General features: G+C 52.6%; 5 protein-coding genes across 5 annotated transcripts; 1 reads left to right on the forward strand and 4 right to left on the reverse strand.

The window, feature by feature from the left end:
• Nucleotides 1-4,687: 4,687 nt before the first annotated feature.
• RPL4B (60S ribosomal protein L4B) lies at nt 4,688-6,510 on the reverse strand. The gene is made up of 4 exons (XM_047986479.1): nt 6,461-6,510; nt 6,159-6,383; nt 5,830-5,980; nt 4,688-5,757 (listed from the first exon to the last, which is right to left on the reverse strand). The coding sequence occupies exons 2-4, from the start codon at nt 6,361-6,363 to the stop codon at nt 5,052-5,054; spliced, it is 1,062 nt and encodes a 353-aa protein (XP_047842461.1). The 5' UTR covers nt 6,364-6,383; nt 6,461-6,510; the 3' UTR covers nt 4,688-5,051.
• Nucleotides 6,511-6,841: 331 nt separating this feature from the next.
• JDV02_005207 (uncharacterized protein) lies at nt 6,842-10,166 on the reverse strand. The gene is made up of 2 exons (XM_047986480.1): nt 9,605-10,166; nt 6,842-9,538 (listed from the first exon to the last, which is right to left on the reverse strand). Exons 1-2 carry the CDS (start codon nt 9,679-9,681, stop codon nt 6,964-6,966), a joined length of 2,652 nt encoding a protein of 883 aa, XP_047842462.1. The 5' UTR covers nt 9,682-10,166; the 3' UTR covers nt 6,842-6,963.
• Nucleotides 10,167-10,909: 743 nt separating this feature from the next.
• On the reverse strand, nt 10,910-11,889 carry JDV02_005208 (uncharacterized protein). Its single transcript, XM_047986481.1, has one exon. It carries the CDS (start codon nt 11,604-11,606, stop codon nt 11,133-11,135), a length of 474 nt encoding a protein of 157 aa, XP_047842463.1. The 5' UTR covers nt 11,607-11,889; the 3' UTR covers nt 10,910-11,132.
• Nucleotides 11,890-12,482: 593 nt separating this feature from the next.
• On the forward strand, nt 12,483-14,655 carry TUF1 (translation elongation factor Tu). Its single transcript, XM_047986482.1, has 3 exons — nt 12,483-12,816; nt 12,873-12,901; nt 12,959-14,655. Exons 1-3 carry the CDS (start codon nt 12,648-12,650, stop codon nt 14,084-14,086), a joined length of 1,326 nt encoding a protein of 441 aa, XP_047842464.1. The 5' UTR covers nt 12,483-12,647; the 3' UTR covers nt 14,087-14,655.
• RPS29 (40S ribosomal protein S29) lies at nt 14,563-15,389 on the reverse strand. The gene is made up of 2 exons (XM_047986483.1): nt 15,281-15,389; nt 14,563-15,082 (listed from the first exon to the last, which is right to left on the reverse strand). The coding sequence occupies exons 1-2, from the start codon at nt 15,340-15,342 to the stop codon at nt 14,842-14,844; spliced, it is 303 nt and encodes a 100-aa protein (XP_047842465.1). The 5' UTR covers nt 15,343-15,389; the 3' UTR covers nt 14,563-14,841.
• Between the last annotated feature and the right edge of the window lie 168 nt (nt 15,390-15,557).

Below are 15,557 nucleotides of genomic sequence, written 5' to 3' on the forward strand. Positions count from 1 at the left end.
TACGAAAGCATCCAAGATATTTGAAAGTAATTCCGGCCCGGATCGCTTCGTATAGCGACATCTAATGCAATTCACGGTAAGTAAGAGAGCCTTGCCTTCCTTCGCCCGATGCATTCTTGAGCCAGGCGGTGATAATGATGCTCCTGTGCGAAGTTGGCCGGAACAAGAAAATCTGGAACAGCGAATAAGACATCCGTGTGCCGTGTTTCAGGTATGCCAGCTCACAGCGTGCCATGTGTCACTGTCGCATTGTGTTACGGTTATCTACTGCTGCGAGAAACTTTACTTTTTTCGTTGCAAATTCTGCTATTAAGCCATACAAAAATATCTTGTCAAGCTGCTGAACAGCTACGCATGGCCACACTTCTCCACTTATCTAGTGTATGCAACACAAAATGAGCATGTTTCCATTTTATCTATATAAGTACAAGTGAGCGAAAAGGACTTCAGAAAATAACAACCACGAACTTCCACCGATCTCGACGAAACCAGGTGCAATGCCGGCCCTATTGGCCATACCAACAGTTTCCTTAGGACGCAACCACGCCGGCCATACGCTGGAAGACAGACTTTCTTCGGCTTCTAAATACGGCTACCATGGAGTAGAACTCTGGTACGAGGACCTCACGGATGTTGCGGCCCGGTTTCGGAATGAAGGTTCCAGCTGTTTCCAAAATCAACTTCAAGCTGCAGACCACATACGCCAGCTATGTTCTTCACTCAGTCTCAAAATCCTTTGTCTTCAACCTTTTCGAGATTACGAGGGTTTGAGAGATCGAGATCAGCATGTCTGTCGTGTGAACGAATGGAGACAGTGGCTGCGCATCGCCCACACCCTAGGGACAGATCTAATTCATGTTCCAAGCAACACCTTGGCTTATGACCAGTTGTCCGAAGACATAAAACTGCACGTGGAAGATATGCGCGAGATAGCAGACTTGGCAGCTGAACAAAGCCCGCCCATCCGGGTCTCTTATGAGAGCCTTGCCTGGGGGACAAGGGTTAATTTGTGGGAGCAGAGCTGGGACGTGGTGCAGCAGGCGGGTCGAATAAATTTAGGGCTGTGTCTGGATACATTCAACATCGCGGCAAAGCTTTTTGGCGGTTTAGAGTCGCCGAACGGATCCATTGACAAGGCGCAACAAGACCTGCGGTCATCCATGGAGCGCCTTTCGCATAGTGTCGACGCGTCCAAGGTATTTTACGTGCAGGTAGCAGACGCCGAAAAAATGAGCAGCCCCGTCGCTGTTGGGCATCCTTTCTTTAATGCGGACCAGCCTCCAATGATGACTTGGTCAAGGAACTGTCGACTCTTCTATGGCGAGCAATCTCGAGGTGCGCATCTTCCGATCTCGAGTATCGCCTCCGCAATATTCGGCGGAATTCGTTATGAGGGTTGGGTCAGCTTGGAGCTGTTTAACAGGTGTTTGTACTTAGAACATGACAAACTGCCGGAGGAAATGGCGAGAAGGGGGGCCATGTCGTGGGCAAAATTCGTAATAGACTTCGGATTACCTGTCTATAGCGGCGGCGCGGCTACTTAAGGCCGACTAGCGGCATTATAAGCGATAGTAGCAATAGTAGCGACGGCAGCGATAGCACCTAGTACGTATAGGCGCCTAGAGGCCCGGCCCGGAAAAACGAGTCTCCGATATTATAATATCTAACGAAAACGTATTTTTTAGGCGAATTAAGCCCTACCGGCGCATAAGCGCCGGCGATATATTATAGCGATATAGTTTAATTAAAGTTTAATTAAGATATTAGCGTATATTATAGCGCGCCGGTCTCGTCCTATACTTACGTATTAAAAATAGCTAGCGTAGTATAGGGGCGGGGCGCGAGCCTAGAAAAAAGTAAAACGGCTTTATAACTAAAGAAAACCGGATTTATAAATAGTAATACTTATAATAAATAGCTATTAGCTAAGTAGTTATATTTAATTTATACCTTTTATAATAGTTTTATTATAGTCTTTACCTTTATTTCCTTTAATATTTATATTTAGCCTTAATTATTTATTTAATAGCTTTTTTTTTATTATAAAGTTATCTTTATTATTATTTTATATTATAATATAAAATAGCTTTATAATAACCTTACTAAAAGTAAAATATTACTTAAAAGAGACCTTAAGTATTACTTAATAGTCTTATAATATAGCTTTAATATTATTAATGCCTAGCTTATAATTAAGTATTAAAGCTATAAATAAAGTAGCTATATAAATTAATATAATAAATAAGTCTATTAAGCTTATAATACCCTTTAATAAGTCTAAGTTAAATTAACTTCTTTATTTAATAATAAGCTTAAATTACCTTTACTTTCTATTTAACCCTTTTAAGCTTTAATATCTTTAACTATAATATATCCTTTTAAATTAATACTATTAGCGTTATTAATAATAATTAAATTAAGGTCTTAAAAGTATATACCTCGCTAGTTTACTTAAGGTATTATCCGAATACGGTTATTAGCGACATTTCAGCCCGACGAAAGTCAAAGCCTCGCATCCCTCGCTGGTTAATCTAACCGATACCTATTGTACTAGAAGCTAGATATGGCCTAAATCGTCGCATTAGGCTATCGCCTCGCTCGTTCGTTATTCGTTCTCGCAATCTATCGACCGGGCTCCCTTCTACCTTATTTATTATATCTTAAGGACGGTCACTATCGATAACGAGTAAGCGCGGAATATAGTCCCGTCCGCGGCGGACGTTACCGATATACGACTCGACTAAAATAGCCGTACTATAGCGGGTGATATATAGGTCAATAGTAAGCTATACTTCGCCGAGAGCAATCTTTAGCTAGGTATCGTAGCGAGCGAGGGCGGCCTAAAAAGGAGACGATTAAGGGCACCGCTACTATCATAGCGGAAGCTAAAGTAAAGGTATATACTTACGTTACGCCTAGTAATAGTGCGACAGCCCCCGACGAGCCTAGCGACGGTATATAAGTAATAGAGGTTTCGTTATAGAACTGTCCTATTAAGCGATAGTAGGTACTATATCGTATATAGCGAAGCTCTTAGTTACCGCCCCTTAAGTATAGGCACCGGTAGTTAAACTAAGTAGACGATATAGTTCGGACGATCGAGATATAGAGGTAGTTAAGGTAGAGGGCGTAAACCTATTAGCCCTTAGTTTATTTAAGTATCGATAAAGATAGTATAAGGGCTAACTCTTTATATAGCTTATAGCTATATTCCCCTTTATTTACCGTTAATAAAGAATTAATCTACGTTATATACTTTACCTTAAAGACTATAAAAATAAGATAGCTTCTTAATATAAGTATTTATTATTCTATTTCAAAATAGTAATAATATACCCTCTTTTATATAAGCGATAATCGGTTTAAGCTATATTATTATAATAGCTCTATAATAAAGTACTAGGATAGAACGTATATATATAAGCCTAAGTAAATAATTAGGGTATATATATAACGCTCCTAAACTATAGGGTATTAAAGCCCGTCTAGCTAGCGAACTAAAAGCTTAAACCTATAAGCTTTAGTCTTATAATATTATTACTCTTACGCTCGTTTAATTATACTATTACTTCTCTTACTTAACTACTAAACTAATATCTAGTAAGTAAGCTATAATAAGCTTACTTACTAGATATTAGTTTAGTAATTAAATAATAGAAGTAATAATATAATTATATTCTATAAGGAGCGCTCTATCTTAAATATTAAAGCTTATAAGTTTAAGCTTTTAGTTTATTAGCTAAACGGACTTTAATACCCTATAGTTTGGGGGCGTTACGTATATACCTTAATTCTTTACTTAGGTCCGTATATATATATTCTATCCTAGTACTTTATTATAATTATAACTTATCTCCCCTATAAAGAGAGTACGCTATACTATAGAGTATTAGCTATAAAGTTAACTAGTATAATACTTTATATTTATTTATAGTTTAAGTTATAGCTAAACCTTAATCGCTATAGCTATTATTATCCTTTAGTAATTAATATTATTTAATAATAAGCTTATAATATATATAAAATAACTTATGGATATAGCTATTACTAGCTAGTATTATAGTATAAACCCTCCGATAAAAGCGTATATCTTTTATAAGAGGATAATATCTAATAAGTTATAACTTAACCCCCCTTATTATTAATTATATATTAATTAAAATACTAGTTATCCTCTACGTTATATAATCCCTTAAGTAGTATTTATAGATATCGGGTAAAGGCTATTAGCGATCGATATAGCTATTTAGTTAAATAGTTTAAGGAGGCAAGTAAGTAAGTAAGCGAATTATCGAGCTTAGGTTCGATCCTTTTTTATCTCTATATTCGCTTTACTTAAAGGTTAGAGAGGGAAGGTATCGTAGCGAGCTTTTCTATTAGCGTACCTTATAGGTTTAGCGAGCTAATAGTATTGATATACGCTAGTTCGAGATTAGAACCCGTCGCGACGAGAAGATTAACGGGACATATCCGGTCGAGGCAGTCAGACAATGCGCGTAACGAGAACCAATGAAATGCGACCGCCCCAGGTGCTGAGCCAGCCGCCCCTCCTCTTCCGCTATAGAGATGCCTAGCTCACCCAGGTCGCGCGACTACACCCGCATGGCTCACCCGGCTCACCCAAGGTCGCGCGATTGGCCGGAGGGCCGGAGCTACTGGCGCATGTGCCACAGAGTCCCCCCCCCCCCCCCAGTGTGAGAGAGGCTTGGACATGTAATAAGGGTCGATGGGATTGTGTACGAGAACATTATGGCTTGAATGGGCGGCGGCAATGAGCGGGCATTTCCATCGTTTTTTTAAAACCTCGGATTGCTGTGCTACAAGCCGAACTGTACTTTCGTTCACGAATTTCAGTTATTTTCATCAAGAGAGCCGGCACGCATGCACACAAACACAGACGCAACTTGATCGTCAAATCTCTTTTCCCATTCAGAGCTCGACCGTCAGGAAGCCATTACGCCTCGAAACTAAACCGTGAAAGTACCATGCCATCCCCTGCGTCCCCTCGACACACTCCTTTTCAACCACGCTGCACACCCAGCGGGGCCAATTTACTGCTGCTGCTTCTTCTGCGACTCCTTGGCGAACACGGAGGCGTAGGGGTTCAGGCGCAGCATGACCTGCTTGTTGCGCAGAGGGTTCTTCTTCTGGACGGCGCCGCGGCGGGTAATGGCCTCGCCCTTGGGGGCGTTGAGGGAGCTCTGGATTTCGGAGCTGTTGATGAGGCGGGTCAGGTCGGCCTGGGAGACGACGTTGGACGGCAGCAGGAAGTCGCGCTTGTGGGCGGAGGCCTCGGTGGTGGAGCCATAGATGTCGTCGAGGGCCTTGAAGGCGGCCGAGGTCCAGATGACGAAGCGGCCGAGGTGGCCACCGGGGGCGAGCTGGAGCAGGTTCAGGGCGGTGACGGGGCAGGTCTCGACGCCGGGGATGTTGCGGAAGCCCTTGACGAGCTCCTTGCCGTCAGCCTCGGGGGCGTAGACGACCAGGGGACCGCGGCGCTGGCGGTGGCGGCGGCCACGGAGCTTGCCCTTGCCGGCGCGGAGCTTCTTGGAGCCCTTGACCTTGGCGAGGTCGTCACCAGCACCGACGGCCTTGAGGAGGCCGAGGGAAGCGGCGGTGCGGCCCATGGCGCCAGCCTCGAAGAGGGCGGAGTCAACGACGAGGGGAACCTCGGGGATGTTGGAGACCTGGTGGCCGCGGGCCATCAGGAGAGGGGCGGCGGCGGAGGCAGCCAGGGCGGAGCAGGTAGCGTAGCGCCTAAAGAAAAGAGTCTTGTTAGCATTCCCGCTCCGAGGCTGTGAAACATGACTTCCCGGGGTCGTCGCTTACTTCTGGCCCTGGTTGACCTTGATGTGCCACTTGCGCCAGATCTTGGTAGGGGCGAACATGCGGCCGGAGCGGCACATGTTACCGAAGGCGGCCTGACCGGCACGGTGAGTACCACCACCAGAGACACGGGGGATACGGGCGACAGCGCGACCTGTTGTTTCCAAACGTCAGTTCCGAAGCCCAATCAACCTGTTTCCAGGAGCAGGGGTGGCGGCGCAGAGAGAGATCGACAGATGTTCGTTTGAGGCAATCGCCCCAAGACCACTCCGCAATCCTCGCTGCCCTCTCCCCCCTCCGCTCTCCCATCTCATATCGGGGTTTTCACTAACCAGTTCCCCAGGACTCAGCAGAGGTCTGGTGACCGGCCTTCTCGCTCACGGCGTACGGCTGGCGCTTGTTCTTGGCCATGCCCTTGTGAACCTCCTGGACGATGTCCGGGCGGATAGGGCTGGTGAAGACGGCGGGGATGGCGTGTGTAGCCCCCGTAGGAGCACCATCTTTGCCGATGATGGAGACGGTAGGTCGCGAAGCCATTGTGAAGGTGAGACTTGGACCTAAAAGCAGGTAGGTCAGTGTCGATTCGAATTGCGTCGAGAGGCAGTCGTCGCTGCGGTGGGCGTGGGATGCTCACCTCGGTCGTCGGGCGGCGTCGAAATTTGGTGATGCAGATGGAGGTTGCAGTCTGCGCGGCGATAAATTTCACCAGGGATTTTTTCCTTGCGAAAGGATTTGGTGGGCGATGACCCTAAGCCAGAGGTACGTACCTTAAGCGAGGTGGGTTTTCAGCACGTGATTCAAGAGGGGCACCTTGGAAGTTGAGTCGGACGGTGCGAAGACACAGTTAAAATGCAGGAACAGTACTGTGCTCGTGACCAGGCCCACCCCACCAACCACCCACTCCACGACGACACTCCATGCCATTTGAGGACGTGCTCTGGCTGCGATACTGGGAGGCGGCGGTATGTTCAATGGTCAACAGAGCGCGGCCTGTTGAGTCTTCTACACAAGAAAAATCCAGGTGAAATCTATCATTTCATTATTTTCCCGTCATATCGTTACGTCGTTAGGTATGCTACATCTTATGCCATATCTTCAACGTATCCGTGATTCGGCCGTTTCCAGGTCTGTCCCGAACTATTCCCATCGCCGCCATTCTTTCACCAACTTTTCCACCTGCTCTTCCGTCCAAGCGTCGTTCCTTCTGGACTTCTCAAGCTTCAGAAGTTTTTCGTAAATCTCCGCCTCGACGTCCCGCCTCTCTAGAACCCGATCCTTGAGGTATGCCAGATCCTTTCGTCGGCAAGCTTTGGCAAAGACTTCCCTCATCCGCTTCGAATACAGCTGGCAAGTCGCCGAGGGCAATTTCTGCGGCTTCATGTAGAAATTTTGTGCCAGGCTACTCCCTTCATCGATTTTGGGCTGAACCGCGTCAATAAAACAAGCGCTGCAGACAGTCAACTGCGGCAAAAACTGCATCATGTGCCAGTATCCGTCAACCACAGGGCTGTCTTCTCGACAGTCCCCACCAATGGTCAGCTGCTGCAGCTCTTTGGCCAGCCGGGCAACATCCGGAGCCTTGTCTTCCACGAAGGCCTTGTCAGATGTCGTTTCGAGCGCATCAAAATACAGCACAAAGTCCTCCCTCTTTGGCATGAAGTGCAGAGCGCAAAGGTCTCTCGAGGGCTCCGATCTGGGCTCCAGAGGAACAAAGAGGCCTGTGAGGTTCGGCAGAAGCACCTCGACCGTTCTCGCGCACTCATAACAGGTAGAAAATTCGGGCACCGGATGCTTTGTGCTTGGATCTATAACGGTGAGCCAGGTGCGTGTTGCCTTGCGGTTGCCAGGGCAAGTCTCGTTGCGAGTGGAGTTCATGACGTTGGCAACTTGATGTAGAAGTCGCAAGTCGGGAGTCTTGTGCTTCAAAGTCAGAAGCCAGGCGATTCTATACCAAGCAGATGACCCAAAATCGCATGCAATCGCATCGCTCATCGGTCGCAGCATGGGCTGAAACTGAGTTCGAAACTCGGAGCTGGCAAACACCGTCTCGTAGCACGTCGGACAAATGTTGAAGTTGGTCCGCGGCAAGGTAAGCCAGTCCACCAGCCCAGCCACGGGCTTTGTCCGCGGACACTCGGGTAGCCCCCCGGATTCTTCATGCTCCTTGCTCTCGGAAAACCGACGATACGACCCCATCCGTTTGCCGTTCTCAGCGCGCAGGCCATCTTTAACAGGATCAAAAGCAGGCGGCTGCCATGCCGACTCCTTGGGGGTCGTCACAGGCCCTGCCATGTTGAAGGGATCGACAGGTCGATCCATTATAACTGGGGATGGCTCAGGCATCGATACAACGGGTAGGGGAACCGGCGCAGCTCTATGGTCTGGCGCGATGTCTCGGTTATCGATGCCAAGGCCGTGAAACGCTAGGTCATCGTCAGGATAGGGCAATGGCAGTTTTGCCTCGGACGGGCGGCTCCTTTCAGATCCTGGAAGCGGGAAAGTGGCAGATCCGCGCGGTGTCATAGCCACGGCGGTCGCTCCGGCAGCTGCTGTGGCGAATGCCGCTTGGCTCGGCGACGGGAGTGGAAAAGTGCCCGTTCGGGACGGTGGCCTAATCCTATCACCCTCGTCGCCGTTTCTTTCGGACCTGGTTGCCACGGGAGGGCGGTCCTGTTGGATAATGACGGGTTTCTTCGGTGTATAAGATGCCTGCGCGTCTTTACCGTTCCCATCACCAGAGCGACTCTGTTCCCGGGGCAAGATTGGCGATCTCTGGGACTTACTACTTTCACCACGGCTGTAGGATTGTGACGTATCCCTTCTGTCACCGCGACTGGATGAGGTCTCCTTACGGTATCGCGAATCACTCACCCAGTCGTTCGATTGCCTCCTCGATGGCTTTCTGTTCTCGAAGCTCGTCTCCGATCGCCTGGCTGATGACGTGTCGCGCCCGCTGTTATAGTAGGGCTTATCATCTCTCCTTCGAGCGCTGCCCTCGTGGTAGCTTTGGCGACTGAACGATCTGCCACTGGAGCTCGATGATTGTCCAAGCCCCCTGTATGTCTTTTCTCGGCCACTAGCCCCGCTTGATACGATATCGGGGGACAAAAGTTGATCGCCGTATGGCCGGGTCTGGCGGGGGGAAAAGTAGTCGGGACGACTGGCGCTTGCAGAGGACTTGCTCCGATGATGCTCAGGTGGTCGGTCCGCACGAAGATCCGTCTCAATGGGCGGCAGGTCCTGCCTACTTCTGCGGCGTTCGGAAACGGGCCTCTCGCTGTTGGTCCTAATGTGACCCTTACGAAGACCAGAGTCCTGCCGTTGAACGGGCTGAGTGTGTGAGGAACCGTTCACCTCAGGGACGGGGGACTTGGGAGCTCGACTTGGGGCGGTTCTAGCTTCGGAACCCACCCCGGAAGCTTTTGGAGGGTCGTTGAGAATCACAAAGCGTCGTTCAGGGTTGTACTCGTGCACTTCCATGATGATGGGATTTTGGTCGATGTCCCCTCGTGACTGCGGCTCCTCGTCAAGGGACTCCCTGGCACTTGACACTCCATGCTCTCGAGCCAATGAGTCGGCCTCATCTTCTACGCTCGGGGCCGGCGGATAGGAGTGTCTCGAGCGGGGAGCAGAGCTGATTGACCGGGGAATGTGGTCCTCTCTGGCAAGGCCAGGTGAGGGGAACGGTACTGCCTCGGTCCTTGGCGAGGGCCTGTCGGGCTGTCAGCAAGCTGCGCCGGATCCACGCAGGGAAGAGGAGCACAGAGGGGTGACTGACGGGGCTGTGCTCTTGGCCCGCGAGGAGGTGAAATACCCCGTCTGCAGGAGGTTTCCAATGTTGAGCGACTCGCTCATGCTGCTGTCTGTTGGTCCGCTCGGGGTTTATGCATCGCAATCCTGGGGAGCAGAAGGCAGGGCAGGGCACGGTGGTCGTGCGGCGATGACCGAATTCTGGTGATGGAGCGTATCTCGCCGGTTGGCAAAGTCGTCGACGAGGTCGCAGACGTGCCCCGACCGACAGGAGCTAGTGCGGCTGCAACGTCCGAGTGAGCCAGCGAGCGCCGTGAGACAGGTGACGATGTGGCGTCGAAGGAGCTATGGCCTGGCGGTGACAGCGAACGAGTTGCTGATGCTCGGCGACGAGACCCGGCAGACAGAATGGAACGCGGAAAGAAGAGGACGGCCGGCCGGCGTAAAAACAGAATGAACGTAAGTCTGCGGGAGCAAACCGGGGTCAAGACGGACGGGACGCGGGACGAAGCGAGACGGATGTTCAGTCCAAGATGCAGCCAACCGTGGGAAGCAATGACGATGGCGGGTGGGCCATGGCCCAGTTAAAGGGCGCCTGCAAGCCACTCGAGAATAGGCTGACAGCCCGCTTCTTGACGTTGGATTCCTCACTGGAAGAAGCGCAGGAAGCGGGTGACCCCTCCGCGCCGGCCCTGTGAGTGATGGCCGCAGCGGGCGGCTGTCCCCGCTCCGCCCCTAAGGTAGCTGGAGGCCATGGTTGACAGCGCCACCTCACGTTTGCCGGAGCTAGGCGGTCCTGTCCGCTCCATCTTGTTACCCTGCACTGCACAACCACGTCGCCAAAAACGAATCCATCAAGTGGGAATGTGCTCTCAACATGGATGCCCTCCCATCGATAGCACCTGCGATCGCCATGCGGCCACTGTCGGTCGTGACGGTCGGTTACACTGCATGCAGTCACCACTTTCTACGAGGCGACGGGGCACGTGGCTTCATGCTCCGTAAGCTCTCTCGCACGAGAGTCTTGTCCGAGCTGGACATGTCAGGCAGAACGAGCTGAGCGTAAGTTGTACGTGGCCATTGCTCACCCAAGGCCACGCGACATCACGCAACACCATGCGATTGAGCCTCAACGATTGAGCCTCAACGGCCTGTGCAAAGCCCCCGTCGCAACTCATTCCTCACCAGTTTGCTGTCGTAACACCCATGAAGTCCTTCTCGCCCAAACATTGTCGGGGAATAAAACCGCAGTGACACGGCGCACTCGGGCAAAGAAAGCCGTTCCTCACGCACCATCGCCACCAAGCTGCTGACCAAGAGGCACACATTGCGTTTTGACAGCGATCAAGCCGTCCATGTACGAAGCACTGATGGTTCAATTTTGCTGCACATGTCCAAATCGCATGACACAAGGCCGTGACCTCCTCGAATGTCCTGATGCCTGTCCACTTTGATCGATCCGCTCAGCCCGATACCATTCCTGCTTATTGAGCACACCCCTAGCATACACGAGTGATACACAAGCGAGGCCGCCAGGACGCAAAGCGCGTCGCCGCTTAGTCCTCCAAAAACTCCTGGATGTCGGCGTCCTCATTCTCCGCGGCCCTCCGCCGTTCCTCCTCCTCGAGGAGGTCCTTGAGCATCTGCCTTTGCCTCACACGAGCCTTCTGACCCCAGTCGGCACCCGTGCCGTCTCCCTCGTCCTCCTCGGCCTGAACCATGAGCTTCTCCTTGATGCCGCGGAATTCGTTGGGCGTAATCTCCGCCTCGGCCGCATCCTTTTCGCGCGACCTGGCGTCGTCCTCCTCCATCTTCTTGACGGCGCCCTTGGTGACAAACTTCATGAGGTGTGGCCGCAGGAGCATGTACCCGCCGACAATGACAATAAGCCGGATCCAACCTTGCGTCGTCAAGCTGGAGAAGCTGTTGGAGATGTTGTTGGTGGCATTTTGCCCGTACTCGGCAACGCGCACCGCGAGCTTGCCAAGAGCGTTGAGCTCCGGCTTGTCGGCGCCTGTCTGCTGTGACATGGCGGTAGTCTGCGATAGAGAGGTACCGAGGAGTAAGGGGAACGGAGATCTGGGCGGTTGAGGGTCCGGCTGTGCTCTTAGGCAACTATCTTGGTAGGCAAAAATGTCTGCGTCGAGTGGGTACCAGGCGGTGACTTTGGGGGTCCAGTCAAGGAGGCCAGTAAGTGATTGAGCTGCCAAAGAACCGAATAAGCAGTGCGGCACAAGGGCTTTGGATATGACAGGCGGGAGGCGGGCCGAGTTGTGTCGTCAGTGGGAGGTGAAGGGTGAAGCGCGGTTTGTGTCTCAAAGGAAAGCTTGTCCTTGAGCGACGCCATGACAGCGTTTATATGTCGCAGGCGGACCCTGAGGCGACTGTGGTGCTGTGCAGCTGTTAGGGCGCCACTCTGGCCATGTTTTAGCGGCTCCCGACTGTCCCGGTAGAGCGCTAAACGCCCCGTCCAGCAGAGCCGTACTGCAGAAGCCGACCCAGCCGGCAAAAGGGAGAACCCAAACCGGCAACGCCTGGTCAATTTCTGGAACGACCGCAGGGGTCCCCGGGGGCTCAACCGCTCCTCAAACAGCCCTCCAGCTGCAGGCGCTAGAAGTGGTCCGCCCTGGTGAGCGCTGGCCATCACGCGCTCCCACTTGTCTCGATGCCTGCGTCCACCATTGCGCCGCTTTTGTCTCTTGATTGCCAGACGGATGAGATCTCGACCGGTATCATACATTTAATCTCCGAAATTAACATGATCGAAAGCCTTGTCCTTGCGAGTAATGCAATGCATGGCGCGCAGAGTGGCTGTTGGTAGATGCTTCACCACCACCGGCTTACACCAAGCGCTCGCCCACGCGAGCTCACGTGACGCCGCTGCCATTGAATCGGCCCCTACTAGTCTGCTACTGCCGCCGCCAGGCACGGGCAGCTCAAAAATTTTGGGTTCGGCGATATCACTCGGCCATCTCCAAGTTCAACCCTCCCAAACACCTCCAACGTCTCCTCTCCGCTCTATCCCATTCTATTCGTCCCGGCTCTACTTTGTTTAATACCCTCGGCTCAAAATGTCGGCCGCCTTCAGATCCGTCGCGCCGTTCCTGCGGACCGCGCGACACGGCCTCGGCCGGGTCAACCCCCTTCAGTCTGCCATCAAGAAGCAGAACGCCTCGGGCATCCTCAACATCTACCGCACATACGCCGTATTTGAACGATCAAAACCTCATGTCAACATCGGTACGGTTGCGCCACGATTTGAAAGGCTTTGGACAGTGCGCTGACGATTCCAACAGGCACAATTGGCCATGTCGATCACGGCAAGGTGAGCTCGCGCGAATTGCCTCGCGACGGTGCGCAAACAGGCTAACTCAGCGTCCAGACCACTCTCTCCGCTGCCATCACCAAGCGACAGGCCGAGAAGGGCTTCGCCAACTTCCTCGACTACGGCGCCATCGACAAGGCCCCCGAGGAGCGCAAGCGTGGTATCACCATTTCGACTGCTCACATCGAGTACTCGACTGAGAACCGCCACTACTCCCACGTCGACTGCCCGGGTCACGCCGATTACATCAAGAACATGATCACCGGTGCCGCCAACATGGACGGCGCCATTATCGTCGTTGCCGCTTCCGACGGTCAGATGCCCCAGACCCGTGAGCACTTGCTGCTGGCCCGCCAGGTCGGCGTCCAAAAGATTGTCGTTTTCGTCAACAAGGTTGACGCCATTGATGACCCGGAAATGCTTGAGCTCGTCGAGATGGAGATGCGGGAGCTCCTCACCACCTACGGCTTTGAGGGCGACGAGACACCCGTCATCATGGGCTCTGCCCTCATGGCTCTCAACAACCAGAAGCCCGAGATTGGCCAGAAGAAGATTGACGAGCTGCTCGAGGCTGTTGACACTTGGATCCCCACCCCCGAGCGTGACCTGGACAAGCCCTTCCTGATGTCTGTCGAGGACGTGTTCTCCATCTCTGGTCGCGGCACCGTTGTCTCGGGCCGCGTTGAGCGTGGTGTGCTCAAGCGTGACGAAGAAATTGAGTTGGTCGGCAAGGGCAACGAGGTCATCAAGACCAAGGTTACCGACATCGAGACGTTCAAGAAGTCGTGCGAGCAGTCTCAGGCCGGTGACAACTCTGGCCTTCTCATCCGCGGTATCCGCCGCGAGGACGTCCGCCGCGGCATGGTCGTCTGCAAGCCCAACACCGTCAAGTCCCACACCCAGTTCCTGGCCTCTCTCTACGTCCTCACCAAGGAGGAGGGTGGCCGCCACACCGGTTTCCACGAGCACTACCGCCCTCAGCTCTACCTCCGCACCTCGGATGAGTCGGTTGACCTGACCTTCCCTGAGGGCACCGAGCCCGGCAAGATGGTCATGCCCGGCGACAATGTCGAGATGATTGTCAGCATGACGCACCCCAACGCCATCGAGACTGGACAGCGCTTCAACATCCGCGAGGGCGGCAAGACTGTGGCCACTGGCCTGGTCACTCGCATTTTGAAGTAAGCGAGCCGGAAGGCGAAAGGGGTTGGAGCTTTGGGAAGGGTAAGAGAGACGGAAAACGAAACTCACCACGCATTGACCCCGGACGGTCCGCAGCGCAACGCACGTCTACGACGGACTGAGTCCCATGTTTCGAGTCAGGCTTGGCTCTTGTATATCACCCCGAGATGGGTCCTGAGGATCTCCACTCTGCTTCTCCCCATTGTCTTGATATGTGTAATTACTAGACGGACTGAGGTGAAGGCAGTAATAGACAATGCAGAAGCACTGCATCCTCAACCTTAATCATGGTGGTGATTGGAATTTCCATCCTACGTGTACGACACTGGGATCGTCATGACGCGCCTCAAACGCGCTTAGGAGATGAATCAGTCGGCAGGTCGCATCGGTCATACCCACATTCTGCCCCGAGTTCCCAAGACGAGCAATGGCAGAGACGTCACCGTCGGCGCTTCACATCAGTATGGCCCGACAAAGGGTAGGTCCAATATAATTGGTATTCGTCTATCCTCGGAGGACGTTCGTCAGACGCACGATCTTCCTCGAAAACCAAGCAAGCCATAAACTCCGGTTCCAAGCGGCCGCCGCTCTCTGAGAGATGTTCGCGAGGCCATCATGACTGCTGTGCCGTCAAGCATGCATCATCCTCCACCCATTGTGAATGCTTTCGCTTCCACCCACCCCTTCCCCAAACCGTTTTTCGTTCCCACTCGGAATCGAGATGCGCTTATCGGTACTATGAAGGAGACGGACGCAGGTCAGTCCGGCTGCTCTCGTCTTGAAGATGAGAGGCCAAAGTCCAATGCACTCGTGGGGTTGGTCGGTTTGTCTCGCGGGGATGTAGTCGACGTGCTCGGTGCGTGCGGTCCATGGACGGGTATGGTTCTTGTTGTGCTCACCTTGTTGAAGCCAATGTCCTTGGACTTCTCGCGGAAGCACTGACGGCACAGGTTGAGGTCGTACTTTCGGATCAGACCGGCCTTGTGCTTGCAGACGCGGCTGTAGAGAAAACCCGCATGTTAGCCTTTTTTTATCCCTTTGACGCAATGTTCGTATCTCGTGGTCGAGCGCGCCGTCACTCAACCCTCGATGCAGCGCTGGTCGACAGGGTCTGCGACGAGGGGGTGACGACGGGCGATATTCGATCGTGGTAGGAGGAGAAGGATGCCAGAGACGGGAGGGTGTCAAGGATCGTACCAGCTGCGAGAGCCCTTGCCGTAGGTTCGCGGGCGCGAGTTCCAGACGCTTTCGTGAGACATGATTGCGGTTGCTTTGGGTGGGAGTTGCGCCGAAAGCTGTCGTCGTGCTGGGAGGGTATGGGAGGATTTCGCGGAGGGTTGGCGAGATTTGGCGGGCGTAAATTTTGTGTGATTTTCTCGCGCCGCCCGGGCAGGCGATTGGAGGGTTGGCAGCCCCAGCCCGCTGTGTGCGCGCCAGCCAGAGGGGCTCCACCACGCAGCGCTGGGTCACGTGC

The sequence above is a fragment of the Purpureocillium takamizusanense genome, chromosome 4 (assembly GCF_022605165.1).
Source record: "Purpureocillium takamizusanense chromosome 4, complete sequence".
In the NCBI taxonomy this organism is placed as follows: domain Eukaryota; kingdom Fungi; phylum Ascomycota; class Sordariomycetes; order Hypocreales; family Ophiocordycipitaceae; genus Purpureocillium; species Purpureocillium takamizusanense.

What these genes read in the sequence shown, in the direction of transcription:
- JDV02_005207 (XM_047986480.1), bottom strand. Translation starts at nt 9,681, where the DNA reads ATGAGCGAGTCGCTCAACATTGGAAACCTCCTGCAGACGGGGTATTTC. An exon ending in CGGGCCAAGAGCACAGCCCC is followed by an intron (nt 9,539 to 9,604) that starts GTCAGTCACCCC and finishes ACAGCCCGACAG; the next exon opens with GCCCTCGCCAAGGACCGAGG.
- RPL4B (XM_047986479.1), bottom strand. Translation starts at nt 6,363, where the DNA reads ATGGCTTCGCGACCTACCGTCTCCATCATCGGCAAAGATGGTGCTCCT. An exon ending in TGCTGAGTCCTGGGGAACTG is followed by an intron (nt 5,981 to 6,158) that starts GTTAGTGAAAAC and finishes TGGAAACAACAG; the next exon opens with GTCGCGCTGTCGCCCGTATC. An exon ending in AAGGTCAACCAGGGCCAGAA is followed by an intron (nt 5,758 to 5,829) that starts GTAAGCGACGAC and finishes TCTTTTCTTTAG; the next exon opens with GCGCTACGCTACCTGCTCCG.
- JDV02_005208 (XM_047986481.1), bottom strand. Translation starts at nt 11,606, where the DNA reads ATGTCACAGCAGACAGGCGCCGACAAGCCGGAGCTCAACGCTCTTGGC.
- TUF1 (XM_047986482.1), top strand. Translation starts at nt 12,648, where the DNA reads ATGTCGGCCGCCTTCAGATCCGTCGCGCCGTTCCTGCGGACCGCGCGA. An exon ending in AAAACCTCATGTCAACATCG is followed by an intron (nt 12,817 to 12,872) that starts GTACGGTTGCGC and finishes CGATTCCAACAG; the next exon opens with GCACAATTGGCCATGTCGAT. An exon ending in GCCATGTCGATCACGGCAAG is followed by an intron (nt 12,902 to 12,958) that starts GTGAGCTCGCGC and finishes CTCAGCGTCCAG; the next exon opens with ACCACTCTCTCCGCTGCCAT.
- RPS29 (XM_047986483.1), bottom strand. Translation starts at nt 15,342, where the DNA reads ATGTCTCACGAAAGCGTCTGGAACTCGCGCCCGCGAACCTACGGCAAG. An exon ending in GGCAAGGGCTCTCGCAGCTG is followed by an intron (nt 15,083 to 15,280) that starts GTACGATCCTTG and finishes TTTTCTCTACAG; the next exon opens with CCGCGTCTGCAAGCACAAGG.